This window comes from Rhinatrema bivittatum, chromosome 1 (genome assembly GCF_901001135.1).
Source record: "Rhinatrema bivittatum chromosome 1, aRhiBiv1.1, whole genome shotgun sequence".
NCBI lineage: Eukaryota > Metazoa > Chordata > Amphibia > Gymnophiona > Rhinatrematidae > Rhinatrema > Rhinatrema bivittatum.
This window is the reverse complement of record NC_042615.1, coordinates 278,455,796-278,472,015: the sequence shown is the minus strand read 5'-3', so window position 1 is coordinate 278,472,015 and position 16,220 is coordinate 278,455,796. Positions and strand designations below refer to the sequence as shown.

Here is a 16,220-nt window from a genome sequence, read left to right as displayed (position 1 = left end):
TTCACTCCAGGTTTCACTAGCACTGCACACTGCTGCTGATTCTGGATGCAGGGAAGGCCTGTTAAGCACTATTTTATTTCTTTAAAAAAATGTGTATCTACAGTTCTGAGTCGCTTTTCGCTACAGTTCACACCGGACAGCCGATTGGGACAGCAGACTAAACGTGAACCTCAGGCTCAGCTGAGCCCTGACTGCCCCCACAAAGCTGGCTGCAAGCAGCAGGTCCCTTGAAAAGGTAGCATCTGCTCCCCCCTGCCACCAATGTTTTTGGCTACACTATCCTCCAGAATGAGACGACCTGAATTCAGGAGAGTGGCCTGGGCACGCGATTCAGTATTTAAATTAGGGCCCCGCGCCTCCTTATTGGCGGAAGCAGTGGCTGTCAGCGGGTCTGACAGCCGACGCTTAATTTTACCAACGTCGTTTGTCGAACCCCCTGACAGCCACGGGTTTGGAACACGGACACTGGAAAAATTGAGCGTCTGTTTTCCAACCCGTGGGCAGATTTTTTTTATTTTTGGGGCCTCCGACTTAATATTGCTATGATATTTCTGCTTTTCTGTACACTTGCCTGGTGCCAGTGCCTTTGGCGGGAGTTAATTTCTGAAAGTAAAATGTGTGGCTTGGCTGCACATTTTGCTTTCTGTATTGCGGGTGGCTACCTAATAGGCTCATCAACATGCATTTGCATGTGATGAGCGCTATTAGTTTCGGGGGGGGGGGGGGGGGGGGGGCCGCGCGTTTTCCACGCACTATTACCCTTTACTGTATAAAGGGTAATAGCGTGTCAAAAACGTGCGGCCAAACTGGGGCTAATGGTGCGCTCGGTTGAGCGCACCGTTCTGTACTGGCCTGTAAGTTTGTACTGAGGCAATGGAGGATAAAGTGACTTGCCCAAGGTCACAAGGAGCAATGGTTCACCACATTTTTGCAAGATAGGGCTCACTGGGTATCTTGGGATGGTAAGGATTCAGGCCTCATTTGCTCCTATGAGGCATTCTACAAGCTCTGTTCTTTCACCACTCCTGTTCAACTTATGTATGGCTCCCCTCACTGATCTTACCTATACATTTGAAGTGGACAGTCATCTTTTTGCTAACAATACCTAGTTGATATCACAGATAGGTAATAATCAGAGTGCTGACATAACAGAGGAATGTGTGTTTGGATGTGATCTCTGGTTGGCTAGAGTGAAAACACTTAACACTAACTAAAATGGAGTTTTTTGGATTAGCTGTAGGAATAATATATTGACAGAGTATCCAATATTATGTGGAACAACTCTAAGAAGTAGTAAACTTGGGAGTATGACTGGAAAGCAAATTTTATATGAGTGCGCAAGTATCTTCTTGGTATGTTTAGTTTATTATCATCTTAGGCAAATACGAATATTAACAGCCCTACCTTTTGACTGCTGATCTTAAGACTGCAATTCAGCATCAGGTTATCAGTAGACTGTAACATTGTGCATCATGGACTGCCAAGAACTTCTGTCCATCGATTACAGATGATTCAGAACAAGTCAGCTCGGTTTTTGCTGGGGGCTGGAAAGTTTGAGCATGTCTCACTGATTCTTTGGGATCTTCATTGGTTATCCACTGAAGCAAGAATTCAATTTAAGGTTCCAGTACTGCTTTCTAAATGTTTTTATTTAGGTTGTTCAAAGTACCTAACAGACTTGGTAATTAATCACGCACACTCCTGGAAAATCCCATACTTTATCGAAATAAAGATCTTTTTTTATACTGCCAGTATGTAAGTGTTGATTTATAGCCCACAACGCCGCTCCTTGCAACAGCTGTTAGTGGTTCTGACTTCCGTGAAGGAGGTAAAGTTATAGATTACATTTTCTACTGCCTTTAGGTACTATAGACCTAAATTATGGAACATACTACCTTTGCATGTGTGGACTGAAGTGAACCACTTGAGGTTTCAGAAGCTAGTCAAAGCATGGATCTTTGGAGAACAGTTAAGCTAAAGGGTCTGGTTTCATGAAAGATTAGGACATTCTGGATACTGCAAGGATGTTAATGTTCTGATTAGCTGTCCTTATTTTGATGGTAATATGTTGTTTTATGGATTGTATCGTATTTTTGTTGTACCTCACTTTGGTGCTTTTGGATCAGAATTAATAACATAATAATAATAATAATAATAATGTGAACATAATAGTTCCTGCTTTTTTCTCTTCCACTTGCCTCTGCTTTGCCAGTGATCCTCCAGCTCCAGTCCCCTCCATGCTGCCCTCCGACTCTCTTTACGAACTCCGTCCTGAGTATGAAGCCCAAGTCTCTGATCTCCTGCACTCCAAAGTTCAACCCGTCATGCATGAGCCAGCCATAACTGGGCAGCCCATCGTTCTGCTCACACGTGTGTCGCAGGTGAACATCCAGCTCTGTCTGTTGCATCCACATCAAGCCTTTCAGCACAAGGAGGGGGAGAATAAGAGTAACAAGAGAAGAGAAAGGAAAAATTGAGGGATTAAAAAAAAAAAAAGCAGAAGAAAGAGAAAAATAAGGTTACATTTTCTTCAGTATATGCATAAATCATCCCCCTGAAAAGAACAATAATAATATTCAAGAAAGGGTGGGATAAGCACAGTGGATCCCTGGATGTAAGCTTAAAGCCCAAGATTGGTTAAGTTAGAACATAAGAAATTGCCATGCTGGGTCAGACCAAGGGTCCATCAAGCCCAGCATCCTGTTTCCAAGCCAGGCCACAAGAACCTGGCAAGTACCCAAACACCAAGAAGATCCCATGCTACTGATGCAATTAATAGCAGAGGGCATTCCCTAAGTCAACTTGATTAATAGCAGTTAATGGACTTCTCCTCCAAGAACTTATCCAAACCTTTTTTAAACCCAGCTACACTAATCGCACTAACCACATCCTCTGGCAACAAATTCCAGAGCTTAACTGTGCGTTGACTGAAAAAGAATTTTCTCCAATTAGTCTTAAATGTGCTACTTGCTAACTTCATGGAGTGCCCCCTAGTCTTTCTATTATTCAAAAGGGTAAATAACCAATTCACATCTACTGGTTCAAGAGCTATCATATCCTGCCTCAGCCGTCTCTTCTCCAAGCTGTACAGCCCTAACCTCTTCAGCCTTTCCTCATAGGGGAGCTGTTCCATCCCTTTTATCATTTTGGTTTCCCCTCTCTGTACCTTCTCCATCGCAACTATATCTTTTGAGGTGCGGAGACCGGAATTGTACACAGTATTCAAGGTGCGGTCTTACCATGGAGCGATACAGAGGCATTATGACATTTTCTGTTTTGTTAACCATTCCCTTCCTAATAATTCCTAACATTCTGTTTGCTTTTTTGACTGCTGCAAGACACTGAGCCAACGATTTCAAAGTATTATCCACTATGATGCCTAGATCTTTTTCCTGGGTGGTAGTTCCTAATATGGAACCTAACATTGTGTAACTACAGCAAGGGTTATTTTTCCCTATGTGCAACACCTTGCACTTGTCCACATTAAATTACATCTGCCATTTGGATGCCCAATCTTCCGGTCTCACATTATTGCATCAGAACGGGTAGACATGCAAGTTATCATCTGCGTTGTCTACGTTAAGTGTCTCATGTCTGAAGATGCAGTAGAGCTCAGTTTGAATTTCAAATGGAATGAGTTTGATCTTCCCATGACAAATCCAAATGTCTACACTCAGCTTGACTGGAATTTTCTTCTCTCAGGAGAGGCACAGTGACAGCCACTGACAGGTGTGCTGCAAGTCAGGATTGTTGTGTACCTTTCAAGCTTGCAGAGGGGCTCAGCACTGAAAGGAAAACAACTCAGGCAATGCAGGAGACTAGTACGATACAGAACCTGGGAAGCTTACACCACAGCTAAAAAAGTGTATGTGAGAAACAAAAACAGACAAAGGAAACCTGTTATCGGAGAAAAAGTGGTACAAGAATAAGCACCGAAGGAAAAATATCATGAACCCGAATGAGGAAAGAGGAAAAGAAGCAGGGAGCGTGAACAGAGGTGAATCTTGGAATGTGCCCAGAGTTATGGGGCTTTTGGTACAATGACAGTTTGCTGCCTCTAATTTATTGATGATGGTGGATTCTGGTTTGGAAGACCTGTCTGTGCGTTTCTTCCGTTGGATAAAAGGTGCTAAATTTGCCCCTTCTCCTGTGCCTCTCGAATCAGTCACTAACTTTGAAAAGTGGAAAAAAAAAAGTCTGATGTATCTATCCCCCCCCAAAAGACTTTACCTTCATAGAAAGTTTGGTAGAAATAGCTACATCCGTTTCAAAAAAGTTATAAGGGGGGGGGGGGGGGGGGGCAGAGACGCACACACACAAAAACACAAACCGCAACACACACAGACATTTTGCCACATAAAAAGCCTCTGTTCTATTTAACCAACACTAAAAAGAAAAAAAAGGAAAGGAAAAAACAGAGACAAAAACATGCAGCAAAATAAAAAAAAAAAACCCCAAGGTGGAATGTGCATGTTACCAGCATTGCACAGAGGCGCATTTCCAGTCGTTCACCTCTCCTGCCTCTCCCTTACCCCCAAAAAGTTCAGTGGGTTGGCAGAGGTTGGAAACAGCAGCGACGGCAGTGGTATGGACTCCCACTGCTCCTCCCAGGTCCTGCTGCCTTACTCTGGTGAGAGCAGCCGCACCCAAGCACCTCACACTAAACACTGACATGTATGGACAGACGGACCCTCCACAACAAGCGCTCTTGCTCTAGCAAAATACTCCTAAAATAAGTTCATCAGATACCCTCACTGTAAATTACCGATTCCATTTTAGTCTCACAAAAAAAACCAAAACAAAACTGTGGTAATTATATTATAGTCAGGCTTCCAGATATTATATCTATTCATAGGAAAACAGAAGACATAGACCACACTCTCTCTATAATGCCTTTGTTCAACAGGGCATCTCTGTCAAATAAGAGGCCTTTGTATTAAATGGCAACATTTTTCATGCAATAGTTTGTGTGTTAAAAATGCCACAAAATGCTCATAAGCGCACAAAAATGACAGTGTGGGTGTTGTGCATGAAAAACCCCTTTTATGAAAACATTTTTCAAAATATTTCCTTTGCAGTAGTAAAATTTTGCATGTACTCTATTACGCGCAAAAGTTTGTACTCAAATTTTCATACCAAATCATGGAAAGCAATTTGTACTCAAACTGTGGTACAAAATCATGGAAAGCAGCTCATTACTGGTCAACTTTGCATAAATGGGCATACGAAAGGCTTTGCAGACCCATTTTTGACAAAAAAAAACCAACTACACCTGAACAAGATGTAATTATTTTCCCAGTAGGGCCTGGGAAGCAGCAGTTCATGAGGCTTTAAAGGGGCCTTGTAGCCCATGTGATGTTTGTCTCTCTCCACCAAGTGTAAGTTAAAGTCCCTGGAGGCCTTAATGGCTCTCACTCTTAGACCCCAGTGCGGACTGAAAATGTAAACTTACTACCCCTTAGTGAAGCCCCACCTCATGCCCAAAATCACACATAACCCCGATATGGAATTGACTCCCACCCCTTCAAAGGGTTGATTTTCCAGGGACAGAAGCAATCCCACTTGCTCCTCCTCTGTCAACACTTGGTTCCAAAAAGGCATCAGCTGACTTCAGGAGCTCCTTTGACACATTGCAAGGAACTCCTGTGGTCAGCTGGTACCATTTTGGAACCAAGTGCTGACAGGGCAGGAACAAGTGGGGGATCGCTCCTGCCCCCAGACCACATCACTAGAATCTGTAGCAAAGCTGAGTGCAAAATGGCTGCTAACCCATGATAAAATACATCAGTCTCTTAAGAGTTGAGGCATGAAACAAGCCATATAAAAACTGATTAGATACAAAGGGAAAACACAAACTAACTATATGCTCTTTATTACTGTTTCTAACCTCCTCATGATAAGAGTCTTTAACACAGTTATTGTGGTCAAAATACTGAAGAACATATTCAATGAACTACCTTTAATAGAATAAAAAACATCTAACTTACTCATCAAAATAAACTATCATGTAACTGGGCAGCAGAACCAAAAGAAACTCTACCCTACAATAATAAATGCCAGACCTTCAAACATATATGCACCAAATCATGATGGGAGGTGTCAATGATACCGATTAAGTTCAGAGGATTAGCTAGTCAGTTACTGCTTGCTGCCTGGCAAGCAGTAACTGGAAGTGTAATCCTCGTATGGACTATTGGAAGTCTCAAGTACATCAGCTGGCCAACATCGAACAACTAATGCTTTGAAAAATAAGCAATACAAATACAACCGGATTTGGAACTTATATCAACATTGCTCCATGGCAACAGGAATGCATCTGGAGCTTTTCGGTGAGGAGTTGGTCGAATGGAGCAGAACTTGCAAACCTTCCTGTTTTGTTCTGTTGAGAAAAGGTCTATCCAGAGTTGACCCCCAATGTTGTAAAAGTGCATTTGCCATCTATTGCGACAGGGATCATTCGTGAAGTTGGAATATTATGCTGAGACAACGTGCTTCTACATTTGCGATCCCCGGCAATTACTTTGCCTGTAGAGTAACGTTTGCTGTGGATGCCCATTCCCAGATGGTTAAGGCTTTCTCGCAGAGGGCTTGTGACCCTGAACCTCCCTGTTTATGTAGAACATTGCTACCTGGTTATTCATGTAGATCATTAGGGATGACCTTTGGAGTAGGTGCTGGAAGGCTCTGAGGGCATTTTGCATGGCCCAGAGTTCTAAGAGATTTGTTGAGTGTTTTTGCTCTTCCTGATCCTAAAGACCTTGTGTCTTGAACTACAGAAGTTGAGTTCCCCAACCTTTCGTCAAAGTGTCAGTTGTCAGAATCAGCTAGTGCGGATGAGGGTGTAATATATTTGATTGTAGCCACCTTGCTATTTCTTGAGTCATTGCTTTCATCAATTTTATTTTGGTCGACAAAGGTTGAAGATACTGGCACCATTGACTCTTGAGCCCCCACTGCAACCGACACATATGTAACATATGAAACTTCGTTCAACTGAGACATTACTTCTCTCTTTAACGGACTTGATTTTAAAAGGGTTTGGTACTGATTAATCTTATTTTCTTGTGCTAATCAACTTAACAGCCGCCTTTGACTTAGTGGATCATACCCTTTTGTGACATCAGCTCAGCAACATTGGGTTCGAGGATAGCGTTCACAGCTGGTTCTCCTCCTATCTAAGAGAACATTCCAAGACAAATTGGGCAATCACACTTCTGATATTTTCCATACTGATACAGGTGTTCCTCAAGGCTCAGCCCTCTCAGCAACACTATTCACATTTATATGCTCCCATTATTTAAACTACTAGCAGATTTAGGAATTACTTTCTTCTTGTAAGCTAACGATATATGGTTCTACATCCCATTCTCCAAATCATTTAGAAATACAATAGCAACACTATCAACATATACGAAAGCAATATAGTAGGAACTATCACAACTTTAACAGTAAACCCCAAAAAGATTGAAATCATTTGGTTAAGTAGAAACTCTTCGATAGTTAAATTACTCCCACAAATGAAGTATGGGAGTTAGGTATTCAGCTAGATGAGAACCTTACCATGAAAACACACATCAATAAATTAATGAATACAGGATATGCCAAACTGCTTATATTACACTGGTTAAAACCTTTACTGTCTTGAGGACTTCCGTACAGTACTGCAAACCCTGATTTTCTCAAACCTAGACTACTCCCTATTACTTGGTCTTCCCGTTAGTACACTAAAACCATTATAATTACTACAAAATGCCACAGCACGACTCTTGGTAGGAACTAAGAAATCTGATCACATCACACCCTTGCTGGATTTCATTGCACTGGCTCCCAATACAAGCTCAAATCTATTTCAAGATATTAATGCTAATATTCAAAATCATTCATTCCAATAACAACTGTATGATACAAGTGACTTTACAGCCATATACACCTCAACGAACACTAAGATCTCAAAATAAAAGGACTATTGACTATACCCACAATACGGAGCACACATCTGTAACAAATAAGAGATCGTGTGTTTTCCATAGTGGGTCCAAAACTCTGGAATTCACTACCTGAGATGTTACGCTTGATACCAGATATAAAGATTTAAATGTGGGCTAAAAACATGGCTATTCAAAAAAGCATATAACCTAACTTAAAAACAACAAAATAAAGAACCACAGTAATAAGAAAGATAAAAGGTAAGAATTGATGAGTGACGAATAAATCTGAGTATGTAAGAACCTCAGCACAACATACTAACATGTGTCATTTGTTATATTAATTGATTTATGTCCTTCTCGCATAAGTCCTAGATATTTAGGTAATATGTAATGAACATTTCATTTGATGCCTACTTATGAATATGACCTAGTAACCCATCTTTAATTGTTGACCAGAGCTATGAATGTTACCTTTGTAAACCATTGTGGTCTTTACATGGAACGATGGTATATAACATGTTTAAATAAATAAACAAATATGTAGTCTTGTTAAAGAAACTATGTGAATAGCTGTGCCATATGACCTAGTAGCACTAGGACATGTCTAACTGGCATCTTTTTACTTCACAGAAGTCTGTTCGCTGCAAAGCAAAGTTTCAGGGCTTGCTCATGAGGGAGATACACTCTGGATTCAAGGGAATCTATTTATGTGCCTATGAACTGCATCCACTGTGAGGGAAGGAGCACAGATTTCTCATAATTGATGAGAAACCTCAACATCTCCAGGCACAGCATAGTTTGCTTGATGTGAGACTGAAGAGTTTGTTCACTTGGGGCAATTAGAGAAGATAAGGCCATCGCAGAAAGATTAAATGTTTTTGCTTCACTAAAAGAATATGGAAAAGAAGCACAAAGACCTGAGTTTTACAGTTCAAAAACACGGACTTTGAAGAAATGGGAAGTACCTAGAGGAAGGCTGGGAGAACGAGAGAGATGTGGATCAGCAGTGGACCAATCTAAAAGAAGAATTACCAAGGCAACTACTCTATATGTTAAAAATACAAAGAAAAGCAAAAGAAAAATGAAACCTATCTGGTTCTCAAAGGAGGTGGCTGACAAAATTAAGGCTAAAAGAACAGCATTCAAGAAATATAAAAGATCCCAAAGGGATGAGCACAAAGAACAATATTTGAGTCAACTGAGGGAGACGAAGAAACTAATCAAGTCGGCAAAAAGTCAAGCAGAAGAGAGGATTGCCAAGGAGATAAAGAATGGTAACAAAACATTTTTCAGATATATCAGTGAAAAGTTCAAAGTGGTATAGTGAAATTGAAAGGTGGAAATGATCAATGCGTGGAGAGAGACGAAGAAATGGCAGAAATATTAAACGAATACTTCAGTTCTGTGTTCACTAAAGAGGACCCTGGAGAAGGACCATCTCTACACAACAAGAAACTGGAAGGAAGTGGAATAGACGAAAACCCTTTTACAGTAGAAAATGTATGGGAAGAGCTAAAGAATCTGAAAGTGGACAAAGCCATGGGACCTGATGGGATTCATCCAAGGATACTGAAGGAGCTCAGAGATGTGCTGGCGGGTCCGCTGTGTGACCTGTTCCCTAGAAACGGGAGTGGTACCAAGTGACTGGAGAAGAGCGGTGGTGGTCCCGCTTCACAAGAGCGGGAACAGAGAGGAGGCTGGTAACTACAGACTGGTTAGCCTCACTTCGGTGGTGGGAAAAGTAATGGAGTCACTGTTGAAAGAGAGAATAGTGAACTATCTACAGTCCGGAGAATTGCTGGACCAGAGGCAGCATGGATTCACCAGGGGAAGATCCTGTCAGACAAATCTGATTGACTTTTTTTTGACTGGGTAACCAAGGAATTGGATCAAGGAAGAGCGCTCGACGTCATCTACTCAGATTTCAGCAAAGCTTTTGATATGGTTCCGCACAGGAGACTGGTGAATAAAACGAGAAGCTTAGGAGTGAGTGCCGAGTTGGTGACCTGGATTGCAAACTGGTTGACGGACAGAAGACAATGTGTGATGGTAAATGGAATTTTCTCTGAAGAGAGAGCGGTTTTAAGTGGTGTACCACAAGGATCGGTGTTGGGACCGGTCCTGTTCAATATCTTTGTGAGCGACATTGCGGACGGGATAGAAGGTAAGATTTGTCTTTTTGCGGATGACACTAAGATCTGCAACAGAGTGGACACGCCGGAAGGAGTGGAGAGAATGAGACGGGATTTAAGGAAACTGGAAGAGTGGTCGAAGATATGGCAGCTGAGATTCAATGCCAAGAAGTGCAAAGTCATGCATATGGGGAGTGGAAATCTGAATGAACTGTATTCGATGGGGGGGGGGGGGGAAGGCTGATGTGCACGGAGCAGGAGAGAAACCTAGGGGTTATAGTGTCTAATAATATGAAGTCTGCGAAACAATGCGACAAGGCGATAGCAAAAGCCAGAAGAATGCTGGGCTGCATAGAGAGAGGAATATCGAGTAAGAAAAGGGAAGTGATTATCCCCTAGTACAGGTCCTTGGTGAGGCCTCACCTGGAGTACTGTGTTCAGTTCTGGAGACCGTATCTACAAAGAGACAGAGACAAGATGGAAGCGGTACAGAAAAGGGCGACCAGAAAGGTGGAGGGTCTTCACCGGATGTCATACGAGGAGAGATTGAAGAATCTAAATATGTACACCCTGGAGGAAAGGAGGAGCAGGGGTGATATGATTCAGACCTTCAGATACTTGAAAAACTTTAACGATCCAAAGACAACGACAAACCTTTTCCGTCAGAAAAAAATCAGCAGAACCAGAGGTCACGAGCTGAGGTTCCAGGGAGGAAGACTAAGAACCAATGTCAGGAAGTATTTCTTCACGGAGAGAGTGGTGGATGCCTGGAATGCCCTTCCGGAGGAAGTGGTGAAAGTCCAAAACTGTGAAGGACTTCAAAGGGGCGTGGGATAAACACTGTGGATCCATCAGGTCTAGAGGACGTGTATAAAGAGGAGGCAGCAAAACACTGCATGGAGCGGCAGTAGCCACAGAGGCATTCACGGAGCGGGATGCCAGTGGCCAGGGATTGGTGTTCCACCTTCACGGAGCAGAAGGATGGAGGGCTGCCATCTCCAAATTAAAAAAAAAAACAGGGGTGGGTAAGAGTATGTAAAATTAACGGAGAGTTCATAGGCTATAGGTATTACCAATTATTAGGCTTATTCAATATTTGTTGATAGTTCATGTGGCTTTCAATGCATACTTCACTTTCCATGCATATCCAGCATAGCTCTCTGCTTCAACGGCAGGGGAGAAGAAAAACTGATACTTCACGCATCCAACATAGCTCTCTGCTTCAACGGCAAGGGAGAAGTAAAACTAATACTTCACGCATATCCAGCATAGCTCTCTGCTTCAACGGCAGGGGAGAAGAAAAACAACCAATAAGGGCTGAATAACATAGTCTGGGTAAACAAATAAGCATGGGTGTAGCTTGCTTATTGCGGCGGTTACTACCCCTACTACCCCTAACTAATCAAGCTTGATATTTCACTTGGATGCAGCTCCATCACTGCTCTCTGCATTAATGGTGGGGGTGAAAGGGAAATAGAACCAAGGGTTGCTAAGAGAAACAGATAAGTATGAAAGGAAAGAAGTGTGAAGCTTGCTGGGCAGATTGGATGGGCCGATTGGTCTTCTGCCGTCATTTCTATGTTTAATGGATCTAACTGCATTAATGTAGAGATATTCTTCTATTGTCTGTTCAATGGACAAACAAAAATCTATATCTTTTAAACAGGCTAATCACTGAACCTCCAAACCTTTTTGCCTTGCTGGGGGAATGATCAGACCATGTAATCTGTTCTATGCCCCATGAACGTAAATCTTGCAATAAACCTTTATTTACCAATAAGTAATCTATACAAGTATATATATATTTTTTGAGGGTCCATATTAATGGTTCTCCATTTATATTGGCTAATATCTATGCTCCAAGTTTTTTTTTTATCAAAGGCAACTTTTATGACTGTATATCCCCTATTTTGGTGATATTTAGTAAAGATTCTTTAATACTTGGTGGACATTTTAATTTAACTCTCTCATCTCAATACAACATCCAGGAGTGGGCCGGGGCGGTTCCAAGAGGCAGGGTGAGGTGGCCACTTCAGATGGCAAGATTTTGAGGTGGCAAAATTGCCCCCCTGAAACTTTCCTGCCACAGCCACCACCATCATTCAGGCAAAAAAAAACTCGGCAGGCAGGAAAACCTGCAGTGCTGGCAGAATGGAGACAAAGAGAAGAGAGACCACAGGCCGCCAGCGGCCAAAAAAAGAGAAGAGAGAGATTGCAGGCCACCTCCAGAGCCCAGGCTGGTGGCGGCCAAAAAAAAGGGAAAGGAGACCACGGCCCGATGCCAGATCCCAGACCAGTGGTAGTCGGAAAAATAAAATGGAGGCAGCGGGCCGCCTCCAGTGCTCAGGTCGCTGGCGGCCAAGAAATTAAAAGAGCAGCGCAGGCGCAGCCAAGAATAAAATTTCCCTGAGTCCTGACAGACCAGTCTGAAACCCACTCAGGAAACGTAGCAATGAAAGTGGGAAAGTAAAAAAAGAGAACTCTTTTTTTTCTTTAGCGTTGCTCTCTCTCTTCTGCCAACTTTGCAAAAAAAGAAAAAATTGGGGGCTGGAGCGAAAGACAGAAAGCCACCCTGCTGTACTTCATAGGACAGAAGAAAAGGGAATGCCAGAGAAGGAAGAACAGAAGGACTTGTGCAGTTATTTTGAATGAGTATATGTATCCATTTTTTTTTCTTTTAATGTTTGAGTGGGGGGGGGGGGGGGGGGGGCCACAAGAAGTACAGTGACAATAGGAGTTATGCTAGGGCAAAGAGATTATTGACTTCCTAGCCTAATATACCAGAGTATATAGGTATGCATGTCAGAAAAGGAAGGTGTTCTGTCTCCACCTGCTGGTGAGCAAGTACAACCTACTTGTGTGGACTGATCTGTCAGGACTCAAGGAAAGGAAATCAACTGGTTTAGTTTAATGTATCTCCCTTTGCAGAATTGTGTTGCTTAGCATATAAAAGTAAGACTAACTAAAAACACCACCACAAAGATCAAATAAAATGTTACCAATCAAGGTCCTTCAGAAGTGTATAAGTTTTTGATCTGTTTTCAAATGATGACAAAAATTTGATATAAATCATTTACTCTCTTTTTCCTGGTACAAAGCAGAATTTCTCCAACTGATAACTAATAATTTTTCCTAATCTGTTTATCTAGGATCTCCAAAAGATCCACTTAATTTAGTCACAGTTAATTTTGCACTCATTTGTGATACTATTAGACAATTATTTTCCCAAACTCCGTAAATGGGCAGTACTCTATATACCAAGTTTGAGTGAGGGTTTATTTGCATTTATTTGTTCAATGTACTAGTTGGCTACTATTATATCAATTTTCTCCCTAATTGGGCAATAATCTTTAAGCCCAGATTTGAGATAGGAGTAGGTGGATGGAAAAAACAAAGAAATCACTCTGTTACACACTCAAACAGAAGAAATAAACTTCAAAAACACAATCAAGCAAACTAACTTCACAGGCAGAAAGAAATAAAACTAATCATTTCTGTTTTACTACTAGATATACACAGTACCATAGAAACACTCATAAGAGGCAGTCTTTTCTCTGTGGAGCTTACAGTTTAGTGAAGACACACAGAAACAACAAATAGGATGTTTCAGAAAAATAATTTATTACAGAAAGAGGAAGGGATGTTACCAACTAAAATAGATGTCTCAGTGGCGAGTTCCACGAGAGTGTTTATTTAAAGGCAGAAAATAAGCTGTTTTCAATGGGGAAAATCTTAGCAATTCATTTGAATACTGTCCCCTGACTTCTTCCTCAGTGGCAGAAAACAAAAAACAACCTAAGTTACTTTTGTGCTAATAGAAATGCAAAGCAGGCAGAGAGTAAGAAAATGCTGTGTGGTTGCGAAAACGGCTTCAACGGACACTGGAAGAAGATGGAGCCATGGAGGTGAGCTGTGAGATTACTAAAGCAGAGCTCCAAGCGAGACTTCAGGAACTTAAGATGATATTGCTGCCATGAAAGCAGTGCTCGACAGAGTTTTTGATTTAACACGAGATAGTCTTAAAACTGGAAATCGCATTGAGGAAAAAAAGAGAAGATAATAGAGGGCCAGGCAGAGCAGTCGGAAGCTCTACTATAAGGGTGCTTTGAGAGGGCTCTCTGTGGAGACAGACCAGTTAGTGGCAGTGAAGAAACAGAAAGCTAACTGCAGCATCATACGACTGAACTGATTAGATCTGCAGAAGTAGCCAAGAGTGTTGGCGCTAAAGAATACCAAAAGGTTAGCATGAACTTTGGCTGCTGTCTTCTGGGCTCAACTGACAAGAAATCATAAGTTTTAAAAAAAATGCATAGCATATATGAGATGAGAGTAATACTAACCAGTTGAAAAATGCTGTGTTTAAAAAAGAAACTAATCCATTGGTCTGCAGATTTAGAGAAGGTGATGTATATAATCTATTGCACAGCTTCAGATGAGTGAGCTCTGCATTTACCCTACTCTGCTATGATGTTCTTCATTGCTCCATAAGATATCATACTAATAAAGATTTTCTCTTTGCCAACTGTCAGCATTCAGTGTTTATTTCAGCAATCGGGTACATCCCACAACACTCAAAAGAATCCTTGAAATCATTGGCCATGATGAAAACACAAAAGTACCTTGTCCAATGGTCACAGTTGGATTAGCACATCTATTTCCCTTGAGCCCAGTTCCTGTGTTTGGCTGAAACATTTGTTGGCCTTGGTATTGTCAGGTCACCATCAAGTCCCAGTGGGGATGCCCCTCCTGGCAACCATCTTTGCAAAGTCCTCCTCTGCTGGCTCCCACTTTGTTGGGTCTTGCATATGTCGGCTGAGAAAGTTTGTGTGTAAGTTGTCCGCTCCTACTACGTGCCTCACCATTAAGCCTTTGAGATGAGCCCAGGCCCAGCTCATCATGAGCCGTTTCCTTCACTAGTGGTGGGCCCCTTGTCTGTTCACATAAGCTACCACTGTGGCTCTCTCTGATAACACCCTTTAACTTGGTAAAAGAGCTATTCAGTGATAGTCTGAACACTTATCACCAGTCAGGTTTTCGACAAAGAAGCTTCTTTTGTGAACCACATGCCCTGCACTACCTATTTTTCGCAGTGGGCTCCTCAGCCTATTGGTGGTTCTAAGTCCACTCCTGTGTACAAATTGGTGATGTTCAGCCACTACTGAAAGGCTGCCTTTAACCCCTCCTGGAAGGAGGAATCTTCTCATAGTCCTGCTGCTGTGGGGATCGTCATAACGGCAGTGCTCTCTGCAAAGGATGCATTTGGGCTTTTGCCCAGGGAACCAGATCTATGGCCACTGCCACTGACCCTAACACCTGTAGGTAGGATCTCGCCCTAAGCGCCCTGCTTGTCAGTAATTCCTTCACCTGAGACTGCAGCTTTATGACCCTTTCCTTTGTCATGAACACCTACCCCAGCCCTGTATCGAAACAGGCTCCCAGATATTCCAGAGACTGGGAGGGTTGCAGCCAGCTCTTAGCCTTGTTCACTACCCATTCTAATGACTCCAAGTGCTGCTGCATTCTTAGAGTGGACTGCTACTCTCCTGTCTTGATTTGGCTCCAATTAGCTAATCATCTAGATATGAGTGAACCAAAATCTCTTCCTTGTGCAGGGAGGCTACCACTATGATCATCTTGGTCAAAGTAGGTGGTGCTGTGGCCAGCCCAAAGGGCATGGCCTTGAATTGATAATGGTTCCTAAAAATCGCAAATCTCAAAACCTTCTGAGGTGCCTCCCTGATGGGGCTTTGCAGATATACTTCTGCCTCTAAGGAGATAAGAAGCACTCAGAACAGTCTCCATTCTTAAATAGGGAACTCTGAAAGACCTGTTGACATATGTCAAATCTAACACTGGCAGGAATGTTCCTTCCTTCTTTGGCACTACAAAAAAAACGGACCACCACCCCTTTCCTATTTCAAACTTGGGAAATGCAACTACTGCTTCCAGTATGAACAGCCAATCTACTGTTGCTTTAACAGCAACTCTCTTTACTGGAGACCTGCATGGAGATAGCGCACACACACTTCTCGTATAGGGGTGGCCAACTTGAGGGCATAGCCTTGTCGAATAATCTCTAGGACCCATCTGCCTTGGTAATGCAGGTCCATTCCTTGTAGACGTTTGTCAACCTGCCGCCCACTGGAGGAAGTGAGGAGTG

The 16,220-nt window shown here is 42.3% G+C and overlaps 1 protein-coding gene across 6 annotated transcripts in view; it reads right to left on the bottom strand.

The window, feature by feature from the left end:
• The window catches only part of MOGS (mannosyl-oligosaccharide glucosidase), a 52,917-nt gene that overhangs the window by 12,574 nt on the left and 24,123 nt on the right, over positions 1-16,220 (bottom strand). For all 6 annotated transcript variants that reach the window (XM_029595448.1, XM_029595458.1, XM_029595430.1 and 3 more), the window contains one exon: positions 2,199-2,419. In XM_029595448.1, coding sequence (XP_029451308.1) covers positions 2,199-2,419 — 221 coding nt within the window. The remainder of the gene's footprint in view (positions 1-2,198; positions 2,420-16,220) is intronic.